Raw genomic sequence first — 15,352 nt, 5'->3', positions numbered from 1 at the left:
GGCGGGTTGTCCTGTGCTGGGACTAGATTGTATTTCCTTAGTGCAGAAGTCTGCACCAGAGGAGGCCCGCATGCCAATTTTAAAACTTTTCCACACTTCAGACCTCCTCCGAAAAGGGACAGATTTCTAGCTACAGGGTCAGATGGTGACAACGACCAAGATGCTTCTCTAGAACAGATGAACCTGAACAGTAACAAAAACCATCCAAATGTTGTGGAAAGAACCAGGGCCAAGGAATTGGGAGGTCCAGATTTCACATTCTGCCTTCTCCTATGTGAATTTGGGCAAGTTACTTAGTCACTTTGAGTCACTCTTGTACAAAAGAGACATAATACTTACGAGGTTTGCAGTACTGAATGGAAAGCCTCTGATGGGCTGCTTGGCTCTGAGTAGCCCCTTCGCACATGGTGGGCCTCATTAGGTGTGGGTAAAATCTGTTACTCTAAGCCAGAGTCGCAGGTTTGACCCATATTGTAGAACAATCAGGACAGTGCCCAGTGTTTGTATGTTTTGTAAAGAGAACCATGGGTATTTTTTGGGCCTTCCCTCAAGAGTACAACGTGTAGCAAAATGTGACCTGGGCAAGAAGGGAGTCTCAACCCAGCCTTGGCAGAGTCATGTGGAAACACGCTGGGCAGCTGCCTTCCAGGCTCTGTGTGGAAAGAATGGAGGAGTCGTCCTTGGACTAGAAATGTAGACATTTGTTGTGGCACTTAGTCCTTCCTCCTCTTGCTGCCTGGTCACACATGAGCTGCCTCAGAAAGCTCCGAGCCATAAAAAAAGGGAGAACAAATACTTTTCTCTGAAACTGCATAGTTAGTATTTACAGACAAAAGAGAAAGTTCTTTCATTCCTTCAGCCTGGATATTCAATTTGTACTCCTTTGGGGGATGGGGAGAAAGTTCTTGATTCTAAAACAGATTTTGTCAGGATTCTAAAATTAGGCATTTTTCTGTCATTATATCCTTCAGCCTGTAATTGCCACAGAAACTGCTTATAGCTTTGCAAATCAAGTGCTTAAACCATGACTGTATCCGAGTATTACCTGAGCAAATCACCTCCGTGCCCTGAACCCCAGTTTCTCCATCTATAAGGTGATATGACCAAGTAAAATTTGAACCCTTTATACTACTAAATCCAGTAAAGAATAAAATGCATCTGGCCCTGTAGCTGCTGTTGAACTGACAAATGAGCCCAGCTGGTAATATTCTTATTAGCAAAGATTATTCCTCTTTTCATCTGGAAATTTCTAAAAGACTTCAGAAAATGCTCAAGTGAGGAGATAAGGAAATGTGACTTAATGTGACACACATCCTTTTAAGGGTGAGGAACCAAAACTTTGCTTGTCCTAACTTTTGTGTATTTGTAGTAGTAGACTCCTTTAAGGAGAATGGAGAGGTGAGGGCTCTCCAGGTAATCAGAAGGGTCAGAGGACTGGAGTGGGGGCCATGGAACTGCCTGAACTGACCCCTGCAGGACCCCCCCAGTCAGAGAATGACCGACTCAAGCCCTTCACTGCGAGTTACTATGACTGTGTGTCAACAGGGGCAACTTAGTGGCACAGCAGAGCTCACAGGATTCTGGCCACGTCGGCGATGACGAGGCCCCATCGACCTCATCTGGCGCAGCTGGGAGTTCTTCCGTGCCAGGTGAGGCCGTTTGTTGGACAGTGGACCTGCTGTGGCCCTGCCTGTGGGGAAAGATGAAACCTTGTCCTGCCCTATCATCTGGTCACGTCTGCTTGGGCTGCCCTTCTTAGCCCTGTGTGTCTTTGCTTGCGTGTGGGTACACTCCATGGGTGTCACCAGCCCTTTCCTGGCTCGGGGGAAATTCTGGAGCACATTGAAACGCTAACTAAACATCCTGGCTGTGTCAGGAACAGCGCAGGAAGGGAGGTGAGGCAGACGGCTCCCTGCATGGGCACAGGAGGGTGACTGGCCGCCTTAGCCTACCTGCTGCCCCTCAGGACAGACAGACATCTGTGAGGGTTGGTGTGGACAGGCCCCTGGGTTCCTTCATAGGTGGGTCCGTGCCATATTCTAAGTTGAAGTGGATTTCCTCTCTTTTGACTTAAGATCTGCCGGGGTATTACTTTGACCCTGAAAAGAAACGCTATTTCCGCTTGCTCCCCGGCCATAACAACTGCAACCCCCTCACAAAGGAGGGCATCCGGCAGAAGGAGATGGAAAGCAGAAGGCTGCAGCTGCTGGAGGAAGAAGACAAACAGAAAAAGGTGGGCTCCGCACTCCTCCTGGCCACCCTGTCCCCTCCACTGCTGATGGGAGGTGCCAATTAGACGCCCCTATAACACTTAGCATGGGGCACTTTGTGGCATCGAGCTCCCCCCATAGGAATCCGATGAAGAGAGTGAGAACAGGCAGGAAATCTCCCACTGCCCCTTTTCTTATCTGCGAAGTTCCATCAGTGAGCCTCCCATCTTGTCCTTCCCCGGAGGAGTCAGGAAATGGCATGACACAGTTCCAGTAACTGTGTATCCTTAATAGAAACCCCAGGTGTGTGGTTTGGATAGGAGGATTTCCTGCATCCCTTCTGGGGATTAGATGCCAAGACCTTTCCGTGGTTTATGGGAGCCCCAGGGTCACCAGTTCGAACGGAAAGCATGGTGAAGACCTGAGCGAGCAGGGCCATTCTTGTGCTCACTAGCGGGGTGGCCTCATGTCCTCACCTTGCTCCGCAGGTAAATTGATGGAGAGCTTACACATGGGCACCAGGCCAGCTTTCCAGCTCAACATGTGCTTTCTTGTGACGGACTTTTCCTCTTGCCCAGGAGAGGAGTCTGTTAGATCTCTGTACCTAAAATTTCTGCCAACTTAGTACACCAGCTTCTTCATTAGATCTTATGAAACTAAAAGCACTCTCCATTATCCCATAACCTAAAACTTCATTGAATCTAGTTTTGTTTTGTTTTGTTTTGTTTTTCAGAAAATAGCCAGGATGGGCTTTAATGCATCGTCATTGCTACAGAAAAGCAAGCTGGGTTTTCTCAATGTCACCAGTTACTGCCGGTAAGACAAAGCCTCGTTAAGCTTTTTACCTCTTCTATATCCATGGTCCAAGCGCCAATCGTGATAGAGCATGTAACCACTCTGAGGAGTCCTCACAGTTGGGGACAAAGTGGGGGTGGGGAGGAGCACAGCCTGCCTTCTGCCAAAACCAGCCCTGAGAAAATCATTTTCCCTATAGAACAAGGGGAGAAGCTCCTGCAGGAGGCCAAGGAGAGAGAAGGAATCTAGGCAGAGAAACTCAGAAATTTCTCAAGACGTTTCTTCTGTGTTACTTGAAATCATTTTCAGTGCAGTGAAGCTCCTAGAACTTCATTCCCATGAGATTTCTGCCTCTTCCCCTTCCCATGAGTTGTCACCCAAAATAGAGCAATTAAAGGGATGTATGCGTACTAAACCTCATATACTTGTGATGTCTGATATTCTAACTAAAACCCTGTGAGCTGGGTTGGTACTTGCCCATTTTCAGAAGAGACTGAGGCTCAGAGTGGAACGACTGGCTCAAGGTAAGGCTGGAGAGGACGGGGTCCATCTGATCCAGTGCCTGAGCCCTGTGTTCTACTGCCTCCTGTGCACGGTCCAGTAACAGAACATCAGAGGGGGCACAGCACTTCTCTTGGAGCAGGGCCCCCTTCAGGGAAGGCCGGCCCTGCCAGGGTAGATGGGGCAGGCCTCTCCCATATCTCCTTCCTGAGAAGGAAAAGAGTTAAGGTCTAGTTAGATCTCTCTTCACCTTAAAACCTGCTTTGTTCTCAAGTGGGGTACGGCCTTGATGTGGAGAGGGAGCTGGGCGCCCTAGTCTAGTTCTTTCTTTGACCCTGTGGAGGAGCCACCCATTTCTTGGCCTTAGTTTTCCTCCAAGTTCTGTAACTGAGATGATTTGGGATCCTGCTCAGCTCCGTGACTGACAGTTACTTGGGAGGAGAGACGGCTGACTGGGGCGGGGTGCGGGGAGGTCTCCAGGGTGAGGGCCAGGGCAGAGCCTCTGAGTCGGCTTTACGGGTGTCTGGGTCCAGTGGCCATGACCTCCCCGCCCCTCTTTCCCTCTGCAGTTTAGCTCATGAGCTGCGAGTGAGCTGCATGCAGAGGAAAAAGGTCCAGATTCAGAGCTCGGATCCCTCCGCTTTGGCAAGCGACCGATTTAACCTCATACTGGTGAGTGGGAGGGAGCTCCCTGTGGGTGCCAGGGGTACAGCTTTTATCCCCTGACCCTGCGTGGCTTAACCTTGGCTTTCATGAGGCCTAGTTGCGAGACGGCCTGTGCCACGGGAGAGCAGGGGCCGTCCCCCTGGCGTCACTGTTCTAACGTGTGCCCGCTGGCAGGTGCTGAGCCGGGAGGGCCAGCCGTGCTGACCAGGCTCGCCCTGACTCCAGCTCTGTCATTCGGTCTGACGGCCGGGGCCCAGCACACATCTAGAACGATCACAGAGTAGTTTTCCCTTGGGTGTGTTGGGTACAGACGGAAAGGTATGCAGTGGGCCAGGGACTTCTAATCCTTCCTGTATTGGGGCGTCATCCGGCCACACCTGAAGCTCCAGCATCCTTCAGTAGCAGCCGTGCGCCGCTCCCTTGCTCGCTGACTCCTACCTGGGTGGCACCGCTGGGTCTGCGCGTCCGACACACCTTTATCACGTCATTTACACGGAGCAGAGTCTTCTCTGCGTTAGGTTAGACTGGGGCTAATCTAGCCAAGGCTAAATAAAGCCAGAGCCAACTGCTTGAATCCAGCGTTCAGAGAAATGTTGGCAGAGGACCCCGGGGTCCCCGGACTTAGACTAAAAGCTTGAGGCTACAGGAGATCATGGCCTATCGGCAAGCCCTGTCCTTCCTGGAGGCCGGGGGAAGGCTGAGGAGAATGAAAGAAGGATGGAAAAATGGAGAGCCTCAGCCTGCTGGACAGGACTGGAATCTGAAGCCACAGAGCTGACCCTTGAGGTCTTATTCCAGAAGACGTCAACAGGAGAATACATCCGGGGTATTCTAGGACTCCCATTCTCTCCTGTGCCTTTACTCCCCCAAGGGCCTGGGGGTACGATTTGACCTGAATCAGTAGAATACTTGCTTGCCGTACATACTCGGGAGCCGCTTCCCTGGGTCTCCTCGGTAAAACTGGGTGGGTATGCACATGCTGCTTAGTATAGCCCCAGTCCCCAGTCCTCATGCTCCGTTTCACAACGACCTCCCACGGACATGGAGATCTCCCCAGTCACCCGGAGTTAGAGATGGTTGGCTAGCTGTGTGGACTAGAATTTTGGGAAGGGTGCTTTGCCACCCAGAGATCAGTTCTTCCATTCTGATTCTAGTCACTGTAATGATTCTTCAGGAAGTGTGGTGTCTGAGTAAACTTGCAAAGTGAATACATTTTCACTAGCATCCAAACCCATGTTATGTGTGTATATTATATTTATAAATATATATAAAACACATAACAAAACACATATATATATAAACACATATAAGGTTTTTGTTTTGAGGTAATTATTAACCACATTTTTTTTTATTGTAGTTATTTATTTGGCAGAGAGAGACACAGCGAGGGAGGGAGCACAAGCAGGGGGAGTGGAAGAGGGAGAAGCAGGCTTCCCGCTGAGCAGGGAGCCTGATGCGGGGCTCAGACCCAGGACTCTGGGATCATGTATGACCTGAGGTGAAGGCAGACGCTTAACAACCGAGCCACCAGGCACCCCAACCACATTTTTTTTTTAAGATTTTATTTTATTTATTTGACAAAGATCACAAGTAGGCAGAGGTGGGGGGAGAGCAGGCTCCCTGCTGAGCAGAGAGCTCGATGTGGGGCTTGATCCCAGGACCCTGAGATCATGACCCGAGCCGAAGGCAGAGGCTTTAACTACTAAGCCACCCAGGCGCCCCATCCAGCCACATTTTTTAAATGGGAAAAAAATTTACATCCCAATGTAGTGTTTTTTATTGTAATTTTTTTTTTCAGTGCAGTAGGCTTTTTTCTTTCTTTCTTTTTTTTTTTCTTTTACTGGGTGGGGAGAAAAGTGCCTGTGTAATAGGAATCCAGTTTTGTATTCCCCTTTCACCCCCTTCACAGGGGTATAACTAGCATTTTCCACATTGTGTGTGGCCTTTGCGATGGCTGCATGTCACCATGTGGCCCATCTAAACAGCTTACCTGGGTGGACATTGGGACTCTTCCAAACGCAGTTCTGAGTGGAGCCGCTGTACAGACCTCAGACTCCCTGACTCCGCCCCCTCACTGCCCTTATCTGTGTTCCTGACTGTGAGACCACATAGCTGTCCGCCTTGCCCGGTGACGGCTGGGCTGAGTAGGGACAAGGTGGGTTACCCCCATGCTTCACACTCCCTCGTGGGTGGGAGCACTCACCAGGTGAAAATGCACAGAGCATGGGATCCTAGAAAGAGGGGCAGATAGATCGCCTTGGGCAGCTCGCCTGGGCTCAGCCAGGGAGGTGACCTATAGTCTCTTTTCCCCTCCAGGCAGATACCAACAGTGACCGGCTCTTCACAGTGAATGATGTCAAAGTCGGAGGCTCCAAGTATGGCATCATCAGCCTGCGAGGTCTAAAGACCCCCTCGCTCAAGGTGCATATGCACGAAAACCTGTACTTCACCAACCGGAAGGTACGTGGCCTGTCCCATCAATTAGCCTTGCAGCTCCATTTGCACTTTGGATCTAAGGGCCCTGCTTTAGTCGGCCCAATTCAGAGAAGAGGAGAGAACTTTATGAAGAAGGTGGGGCTTGTGTACCTATTTTCCCAAGGGAAAAGGGAGTCCTCGATCTTGAGAACCCATAGGGGAAGAAAGGGGCCTCAGGAGTTTCTTTTCTTGGAAGAGAAGTAACTGTCAGTACTTGGGAGAAGGTGTGAAACTTCTTTAGGCTTGGAAAGGCTTCTTTAACTGGTGGTACAGACCTTCCCTCTGGGAGGATCGCAGTAACCTAAAGGAGCCCTTGCCCAGCACGGAGTTCCTGCGCTGCGGGCGGAGGGGGCCTGAGTGGACAGTCCTGGGTGCATCCGTCACTCAGCCAGCCTGTGGCCTACACAGAGGTTACAGAAATAAAAAGGGATTACATAAATACAATACAGCATAGCTTGCCGTTGAGGGAGCAACCTTTAAATTCCACTGGGGTGATGAGTGCATGTGTAAGAAGCGATGACATTCTGTCCGTTTGGGACCTGAGCCGCAACATGGACACAGGTCAAACCTGGTCTCTGGGGGAAGGGAAGATGCAGTTCACCTCTCAGTTAGGTTGGTCCCCTCCTATCCCAGGGACTCCGTCCCCAGACCACAGGGTATGCCACCGGTCTCACTGCGAGGTCCATGCTGATGACAGAGGACCAAAGTCTGGGGGTAACTTCCTCCCTGTTGCCCTCAAGGCCCTACATGGTGGAGCAGGGGACTTGCCTGTCCTGGTGACTGTTCCAGCCCCCTTAAAAGAAGTGAGACCTGAAGAAAGCAGTCCCGGGTCGGTATCCGCAGTAGCTACTCAGTAGGAAAGCATCTGTCTGTCTCCGCGAGTTGGCAGTCAGGCCAGCCTTGCCGTGTGCTTCCTCCCCAGGTGAACTCTGTGTGCTGGGCCTCGCTGAATCACCTGGATTCCCACATCCTGTATCTTTTGGCAGACGAAGAGGCTTGGTGGGCAGGCCATGCCGCGGTGTAGAGCCGGGCGTCTGTGGGGTGTGTGAGGTGGCGTCATCGTGGCCAGAGGTCTACTCCGTTTTGTATGCAGATCTCACCCGTTAGGAAAGAATAGTGCAGCTCTGTAGAGAACAAGGCTTGCCGTGGAGCACAGAGAAGTAGCAGAGTTCCCAGGGTGACACCGATGTCACCGTGTGCCAGACACTGCCTTGGGCAGGAACCCCACATGCTCCTGAGGTGAAGGAGGACGAGCTCAGAGCCATAGCGGTTTGAGGGTGGGCCGGGCCTCTTGTTGGGTGAGGGGGAGGGCGGGCATCAGTAAAGGGGAAAGGGGAATCCTTCGGCATTGGACAGAAGTATGTGAGCTCAGTGCCTAGGGTCCCTACCAGAGACCACCTTCTTTCATTTTTTTTTTATTTTATGTATTTATTTATTTGGGGGGGGTCATGAGTGGGGGATGGGGAGACAGAGGCAGAAGGAGAAGCGACTCCTAGCTGAGCAGGATGCCCAATGCAGGGCTTGATCCCAGGACCCCAGGATCACAACCTGAGCTGAAGGGAGACACTTAACCGACTGAGCCCCCCAGCTGCCTCCAGAGACAGCCGCCTTTAGAGCACTCTTCGCTCTAGTCTGCCCTCTCAGGGAACAGTCAGGGCTCTTTTACTAAGAGCACAGGAGCACAGTAACAGGCTGGCTAGACCCTTCCTCTGGTGTCCCTGGGGGCTGTTGACGGTGGACAAAACAGCTGTCTGTCCTGTGCTTCTGGGAGTAGTGCGGTTTGAGCCAAAGCCATACGTTCATGAGTCTTGTCCGTTGTTCAATTTTATAACCAGTGAGTTCTTAAAACTCTGACCACTCACTGTACCTAACACGTACTTCAGGAGTTGTCACGGGGCTAACATCAGTTAACATCGGTGAATGCACTTAGCACAGTGCTTGGCACATCTTGGTCCTCCTGCTGAATCAGAACCTGTTGGGGTTAATTTGTTCCACGACATTCTATTTTTAAAATATCTGGTTATAAATTTTACGTAAGATCAACACAAAACTGTGTGTTCTGTAAATTGAAAACTTTATGTGGCTTTCATTTGGTAGGCTTCTGTGGGGGATAGGACCACCTGTGTCACTGATGCTCTTAGCAGATGACAGAAGAGACCAGGTCTTAAAGGAGAGAAAACAACCACCTCGCTCTCATTTCTGATCTTAAAGCAGGATGACGTTTTCCCAGGTTTCTCTCCTTACACTAAGGAGAGATTAAAAACCCGTATAACTGAGTTTAAAGAGCATGGTCTGTGGTAGCTTCGTTAGCCGCTTGCCCTCTGGTGGTCACTTCAAGTAATCTTTTCTTTGTACCTGCTGCCTCCACTGAAGGCCATGGAACTTTCTCCCTTTACCAAAATGGCACGTTGTTGAGCCTGGTCCTCTCCATTTCCCCCCCCCAAGAATGGGGAGCAGTTAGACTGAGACTGCCCTCTCTGGGCTCTTGGACACCTGTGGCCTCCAAAAGGACCGGATCATGAGTACCACATGAAGTTTAAGAGTAAACTTCATCCTAGTAACTAAAAGTGCATCTAGGTAGGGACTCCCTCCCCACATGCTCGCCCTCTAAAGCCAGAAGCAAAAGAGGTTTCTTCAGGAAGGCCTCAGGCTGCCCAGCTGCGGGGTTATCGTTTTCAGCTTCGGCATCTCCCTGACTAGAGATACGTAACACGGGGCCTGCCGCCCGAGGCAGCGTGATATGCACACGTCACAGTTCAGACGACAGACACATTGCCTGATTGCTTTGCAGATGCTGACAGTTCTCAGTGAAGGGTGCGTGTGTTCGTTCGACAAAGTCCATTGAGCGGATGCATCCCTGTGCGAGTGCTGGAAAGGGCAGGGGCGGGCCGCAGGCGCTCAGTCTCCGCAGTGACGTCAGCGGGGCAGTGGGATGCTAGCAGGATGGAGGGATCGGGTGGCCTTCCTGGAGGTGACTCCCGCACGCGAAGGAGCGGACGGAGCTCCCAGTGGAAGGAAGAGGCAGGAGAGAACCCGGCACCTGCGGCAGTGGTAAGGGGTCCAGTGTCCGTGAGGTCTCTGGCAAGGTGGGGCCCCTGGTGCTAGGATGTTCTGGAGGACGGTGGCCCTGGAGGCATATCCTAGGAGAGGCTGGCAAGGGTGAGACCTCAGATGGGGGGGGGCGGTTGCTGCAAGACTGCGGGCAGGGGAGAGGGTGTGGTGGGTGAGCAGGGGTGGAGGAGAAGCACAAGTGGAAGAGGCTCAGGATCTAGGCCAGGCCATGGAGGTGACAGAAGGTCTGAGGGCAGCCTCCCAGAGGGTGGTCTGGAGGTCACCACTGAGCGTGTCGTTGGAAACAGTGCCGCATGGCCACAGGCAAGACTGGAAAGTGTCGCTCGGTGTGAAAAACGGAGTCCACTGGAGACCTTGGGGAGACTTGCCTGGGAGATGACTGGGTTTCAGTGGGCTGAAGAGTGAGAAGAAGGGAAGGGAGTGGGAGAAACAGACTCCTCTGAGAGAAGTTTGGCTGTGAAGGGAGCGGAAACGGATCAGTGGGAAGGCCGCTCCGGAGACATGCAGATAAGGCACAGACAGAGGTGGTTCGGAGAAAGGAAACCCAAGTGACTGTGGTCTGATGCGGCAGCACACCCAGCTGCAGGCGGGAGACTGAAGCTAAAATGGGGACATGTCGGTTCATACGCGTTCAGGTGAGCACAGTTCAGGCTGTTTCTGGACTGCACGGCATGACCAACACCCATGGGCCGTTACGTCCATTTGTGACGGCATTTTTTTTAATGAAGTAGACTAGAAAATAACGAGTCTCCTATTTAGTAAGAGCAAGTGTTTCATGAAACTTTTGTTTTAGTTCTTTGTGTGTATGTAGTGCGTGGTAGCAAAATTAAACTCGTACCGTGGGTTTAAGAAAACACTGCCTCAGGGGCGCCTGGGTGGCTCAGCCGTTAAATGTCTGCCTTCAGCTCAGGTCACGATACCAGGGTCCTGGGATCGAGCCCCAAGTCAGGCTCCTTGCTCTCCAGGAAGCCTGCTTCTCCCTCTCCCACTCCCCCTGCTATGTTCCTTCTCTCACTGGTCTCATGTCAAAGAAACAACATCTAAAAAAAAAAAAAAAAAAAAATCTGCCTTAGAGCAGCCTCCCACACATGGAGTATAAGACAGGAGAACGGAAGGGGATGCTCCTTCCAGCAGCAGAGCAAAAAAACCCTGAAACAACCTAAGTGCCCATCAGCAGGAGACGAGACCGAGGAGTTGTACATTCATACAAAGGCATGCCCCACCGTGAACATGAAGAGATTGGAGCTGCAAAATCAAGCCAGATCAGTGTAGAAGAGAGTGGATGTGCAACAGTGGTAGGAGACGCTCTGTGGAGAGAACAGAGCACAGCCCAGAACTCTGGCCAGTTTTAGAGTGTGCTTTTGGGTGGGGGAAGGGAAGACTTGGACTGGGGAGAGGTCAGAGAGGCCTTCATCTGTGTTCGTGACGTTTTTTTTCCTTTTAGAAAATCTGGAACTAAATATGGAATATGTAAATGTGTTAAATGTGGCTCGTGGTGGTAGTTTCTGGAAGGGTACTACCGCCCATTCTCTTCCCGGAGGAGACCCTTGTACTTGACTGTCCTTAACAGCTTCTCCAGGCTCTGCCTCATGGGCATCGCAGAGACTCCGGGCTGTGCCACCCTGCTCCCAGCGTCCCTGTTCGTCAGTAGTCACCCAGGTACCAGGTCCTTTCCCTTCGGAGGAGGAGGCGCTCCGAGGGAGGTCTCAGTGTTTGCCTCCAGGAGCTGCAGCCCACGACAGTGTAAACTCCGTGACAGGAGGGGTGGGAGCCTGCGCAAGCCCGTGTCGGCCTGCAGAAGCACTTGAGGGAGAGTTCCCGAAACCTGACCCAGGACTGGTACTAGAAGTGATGTATGTCCTCACATACTCCTCCTTTGGGGTCATTCCAGCAGCCAGAACAGTTAGGAGTACAAGAGATCAAAATATTTCTTTGGGCCACCTATACAGATCCCGCAGCCTGGCGCCTGCTGTGGCTGTGCTTCCTGTCCATGCGCCTGAAGCAGTCGGGCTTCTTGCTGGTAGCGTGTTCGGGGCATTAAGTTCTCAGTCTTTCAGAGACTTAGGATCCATCAGACAAGGGTCAAGCCTCTGGCATGAACCCCGGCTCTGCCCCTTACCAGCGTGAACAGGTTGCTTACCTTCTGTGAAGAGAACCCCCGCCCCTTCGGGTTACGGGGGGGGGCCCACTCAGCCTGGTGCCTGACTTGTCCTCGTGCAGCAGGCCCATGTGGCGGGAGTGTGTGTTACCACCATTTCCACAGATGAGGAAGCTGAGGCAAAGAGAGGTGCAGAACCTGCCTTACAAACTGACCAGGGTAGTGGCTCCCTCTCGGGAAGAGTGGGGAGGTCATAATTGGGAGGGTATCGGGCTACTGCAGTGTTTTGCTTCTTAACCTGAGTGGTGGGCACGTGGCTACATCCCCTTTGTGATCACTCGTGGCACTCTCTTTGGGGTGTGTGCCCTTTATGTATTATGAATTAAAAGGCTTATTTAAAAAATGTTTTGGGGACACCTGGGTGGCTCAGTCGGTTAAGCTGCTGCCTTTGGCTCAGGTCATGATCCCAGGGTTTTGGGATCAAGTCCCACATTGGGCTCCTTGCTCACTGAGGAGCCTGCTTCTCTCTCTGCCTCTGCCTGCCGCTCTGCCTGCTTGTGCGCACGCTCTCTCCGTCTCTGACAAATAAAATCTTTCAAAAAATAAAAAACGTTTTGCTTGGGATCACACATCAGATAGTGTGATGGGGGATTGAAACCCTCTTACGAAGAACCACACCATCTCCCTGACGGCAGTTAGTAGATCTGACACTCCTCCTGGGAAAGCAGGAAAGAGTCACGTGCTTGTTCCCAGAATAACCCCTTTTGAGCCAGGTACCCCAGCTGAGTGTCTCTTTTTTGTCACCATAAAGGCCAAAATGGGGCCAACGTATAGACAGATCTCTGAGCAGCCGTTCCTGGAGGTTCCCCAGATCAGGTGGTCACTGACCAGGCAGCATGGAGGGAAGCCCCCACCCCCGAGAGCAGCCACCTTTCACCATCACTGTTGCCATCCGCAGGAGACCGGCCCGGCATGCTCTGCAGTTTCCGGATCCCCGGGGCCTGGTCCTGTGCGTGGTCTCTCAACATTCAGGCAAATAACTGCTTCAGCACAGGTGAGCCGAGGCTGCCCCCGCATGTCCCCAGAGGAAACTTTCACAGGCTCCAAATCCCCTGTCCAGACTGTGAGTGATGCTTGTCCCTCTGCCCCTTCTGTCTCTCAGGCTTGTCTCGGCGGGTCCTCGTGACCAACGTGGTGACAGGACACCGGCAGTCCTTTGGGACCAGCAGTGATGTCTTGGCCCAGCAGTTTGCTCTCATGGTTGGTTGGACTGGGGGAGGGGAGCGATGTAAAGTGTCCTGAGGGTGGAAATTTTGCTGGACTGCAAACGGATTCCTGTGTGTGGCACCTGGTCATCTCTCTTTTTCAGGGGAAAAAAGGAGGGCATCAGAAAGGTTTAGCGGGTTACTTGGTGATTTTGTCTGCACTGGATGAAAGCTGGCTGATTGAGAAAGGCCTGGCTAACCTGACTTTCAGCAACTTCCTATTTAAATAAGCCGTTAGCAGTTCTGGAGTACTTGGATTAGCCAGCAGGACAAGTAATTTTTTTTTTTAATGTATAAATTAAGTCCTAATTCATGATTCTTACTAGGTCCATACACAGTTTTCAAATTACGTATTTGAGAAAGTTAAAAAATCATACTGCTAGATAATACTGCATTTCAGAGACTTGCTCATTGAAAAGGCCATCTTTCCTTAAGTGTGGAGGGGAGAGCCGATCTGCTTTCGGCAGTAAGCCCAGTGTGTTTTACTCAGGGTCCTTCAGCCATCTGCCCTCCTGGACCTCTGATCTCTCCTACTCCATACTCCTCCCTCTCGTTTCTCACCAAAGATCTTGTTGGAGATAAGGCACCATCACTTGGGCTTCACAGAATGAGGCCTAAGGGGCCAATGCAGCCAGTGGGGGTGACACTGGAAGACCCCTGGGGTCCCGTTCTTTTATCCTTTCCTAAGAAACCCTTCCAGCTACACTGAGGCTCAAGTCCTGACCATGCCATCACCCCCACCGCTAACCCAGGGACTGGGAGAGGGGAGGCGAGGCAGGAGTTGTGTTCTGGAGGGAACACCCTTCCCAGCCTTGGAGGAGGTGGTACCAACAACCATTCTCTCTCTCTTTCCATAGGCTCCTTTGCTATTTAACGGCTGTCGTTCTGGGGAGATCTTTGCCATCGATCTGCGTTGTCGAAATCAGGGCAAGGGCTGGAAGGCCACCCGCCTTTTCCATGACTCAGCAGTGACCTCTGTGCAGATCCTCCAAGAAGAGCAAAATCTGATGGCATCTGACATGGCGGGAACGGTAGGGGTAGCACTGATGACTCAGGCCACTGGCGCCACTGGCCTAGAACTCTGGCAGGTGATGGGCTCTTCAGAAAAGACCCTCGTGTTGGGGCACCTGGCTTGCTTATTCAGATGAGCGTGTGACTCTTGATCTCGGGATCATATGTTTGAGCCCTATGTTAGGTGTAGAGATTACTTTAAATTCTTCTAAGAGAGACCCTTGTGCCAGACAATAGCAGGGGAAGGGCAGCAGGAGACCAGGCAAGTTGTTTTCTCCACCTGGGAGCCCAGCCCGGTCTAGACTGACATGAAACTGGTTTTGCTGCTTTTGAAATTTAGATTTTCCTAACCCTAAGAGGTGTTTGGAGACCACCTTGTCCTGCCTGGGTTCACTAGCGTACCTGCCGGACCCTAACGGCCCCTTGTGCTTTCCACAGATCAAGCTGTGGGACCTGAGGACCACTAAGTGTATAAGGCAGTATGAAGGTCATGTGAACGAGTACGCCTACCTGCCCCTGCACGTGCACGAGGAAGAAGGCATTGTGGTAGCAGGTACCTGGGGAAGGGGAGATCTTTCTGTCCCATCAAATAAAATGGCAGAGGGAGAAATTACTCCAGATCAGAACCTCGTACGTAGGATTTGTTGGTAGGAGACACGAGGTGGCACGTAGAGTAGGACAGTCCTACTGGTAAACCGCAGTTAAGCAGCGGTTACCAGCTGGGACAGCCCTGTGCCCTCACATTAGTGGGAGAACATCACCTCAGTAACAGGCAAGTTACGTGCAATAAAACAGAGACCTGGGTGTTCACCTGGTCAGAATTCAGTGTGACCTTCACCCAACCCTGTTTAAAAGCTTGGCCTCCCTATTCTTTGTGCTCACTTTCCAGCCAAGGATGCTGCGAAAAGAAATTAAGGTCACTGTGAAGGAACTGGTTCTTGGGGATCCGTATCTGCAGAACAGGAACAGAGGTGTTGAGCCACTAAACTCCCTTGAAAGGGGCTACAAAACTGTAGCCTCACAGATTTTGCTGTTTCTAGGGCGACAGCATATTCTGAGAGCATGAAAGTTCAGTAGTTTGACACATGAAATAGTAAGCCCTTGACATTCAGGAATATGTTCTTGGTCTTGACATGTCCTCAGATTTGCAGATGTGCCTACAGAATGTACTTGTTCTCTGTGAAATCTTTTTTTGTGCCAGAGAAGCATCTCTGAGAACTTGCTCAGGCTGTTCACTACTCTCCACCCCCCGCAGCAGT

General features: G+C 51.5%; 1 protein-coding gene across 2 annotated transcripts in view; it reads left to right on the top strand.

The window, feature by feature from the left end:
- The window catches only part of LOC111148628 (DDB1 and CUL4 associated factor 4), a 29,494-nt gene that overhangs the window by 12,374 nt on the left and 1,768 nt on the right, over nt 1-15,352 (top strand). The window contains exons 5-15 of one of the 2 annotated variants that reach the window (XM_022505368.1): nt 1,546-1,649; nt 2,076-2,233; nt 2,944-3,026; nt 4,076-4,178; nt 6,489-6,632; nt 7,570-7,619; nt 11,299-11,378; nt 12,776-12,871; nt 12,980-13,077; nt 13,940-14,113; nt 14,532-14,646. In XM_022505368.1, coding sequence (XP_022361076.1) covers nt 1,546-1,649; nt 2,076-2,233; nt 2,944-3,026; nt 4,076-4,178; nt 6,489-6,632; nt 7,570-7,619; nt 11,299-11,378; nt 12,776-12,871; nt 12,980-13,077; nt 13,940-14,113; nt 14,532-14,646 — 1,205 coding nt within the window. Of the gene's footprint in view, nt 1-1,545; nt 1,650-2,075; nt 2,234-2,943; nt 3,027-4,075; nt 4,179-6,488; nt 6,633-7,569; nt 7,620-11,298; nt 11,379-12,775; nt 12,872-12,979; nt 13,078-13,939; nt 14,114-14,531; nt 14,647-15,352 lie in introns of those variants that run through there. The other variant, XM_022505370.1, reaches the window with a different exon arrangement.

The sequence above is a fragment of the Enhydra lutris genome, unplaced genomic scaffold, assembly GCF_002288905.1.
Source record: "Enhydra lutris kenyoni isolate GAN:26980312 unplaced genomic scaffold, ASM228890v2 scaffoldscaffold20, whole genome shotgun sequence".
NCBI classification, from domain to species: domain Eukaryota; kingdom Metazoa; phylum Chordata; class Mammalia; order Carnivora; family Mustelidae; genus Enhydra; species Enhydra lutris.
This window is presented reverse-complemented; position numbering and strand designations above follow the sequence as displayed.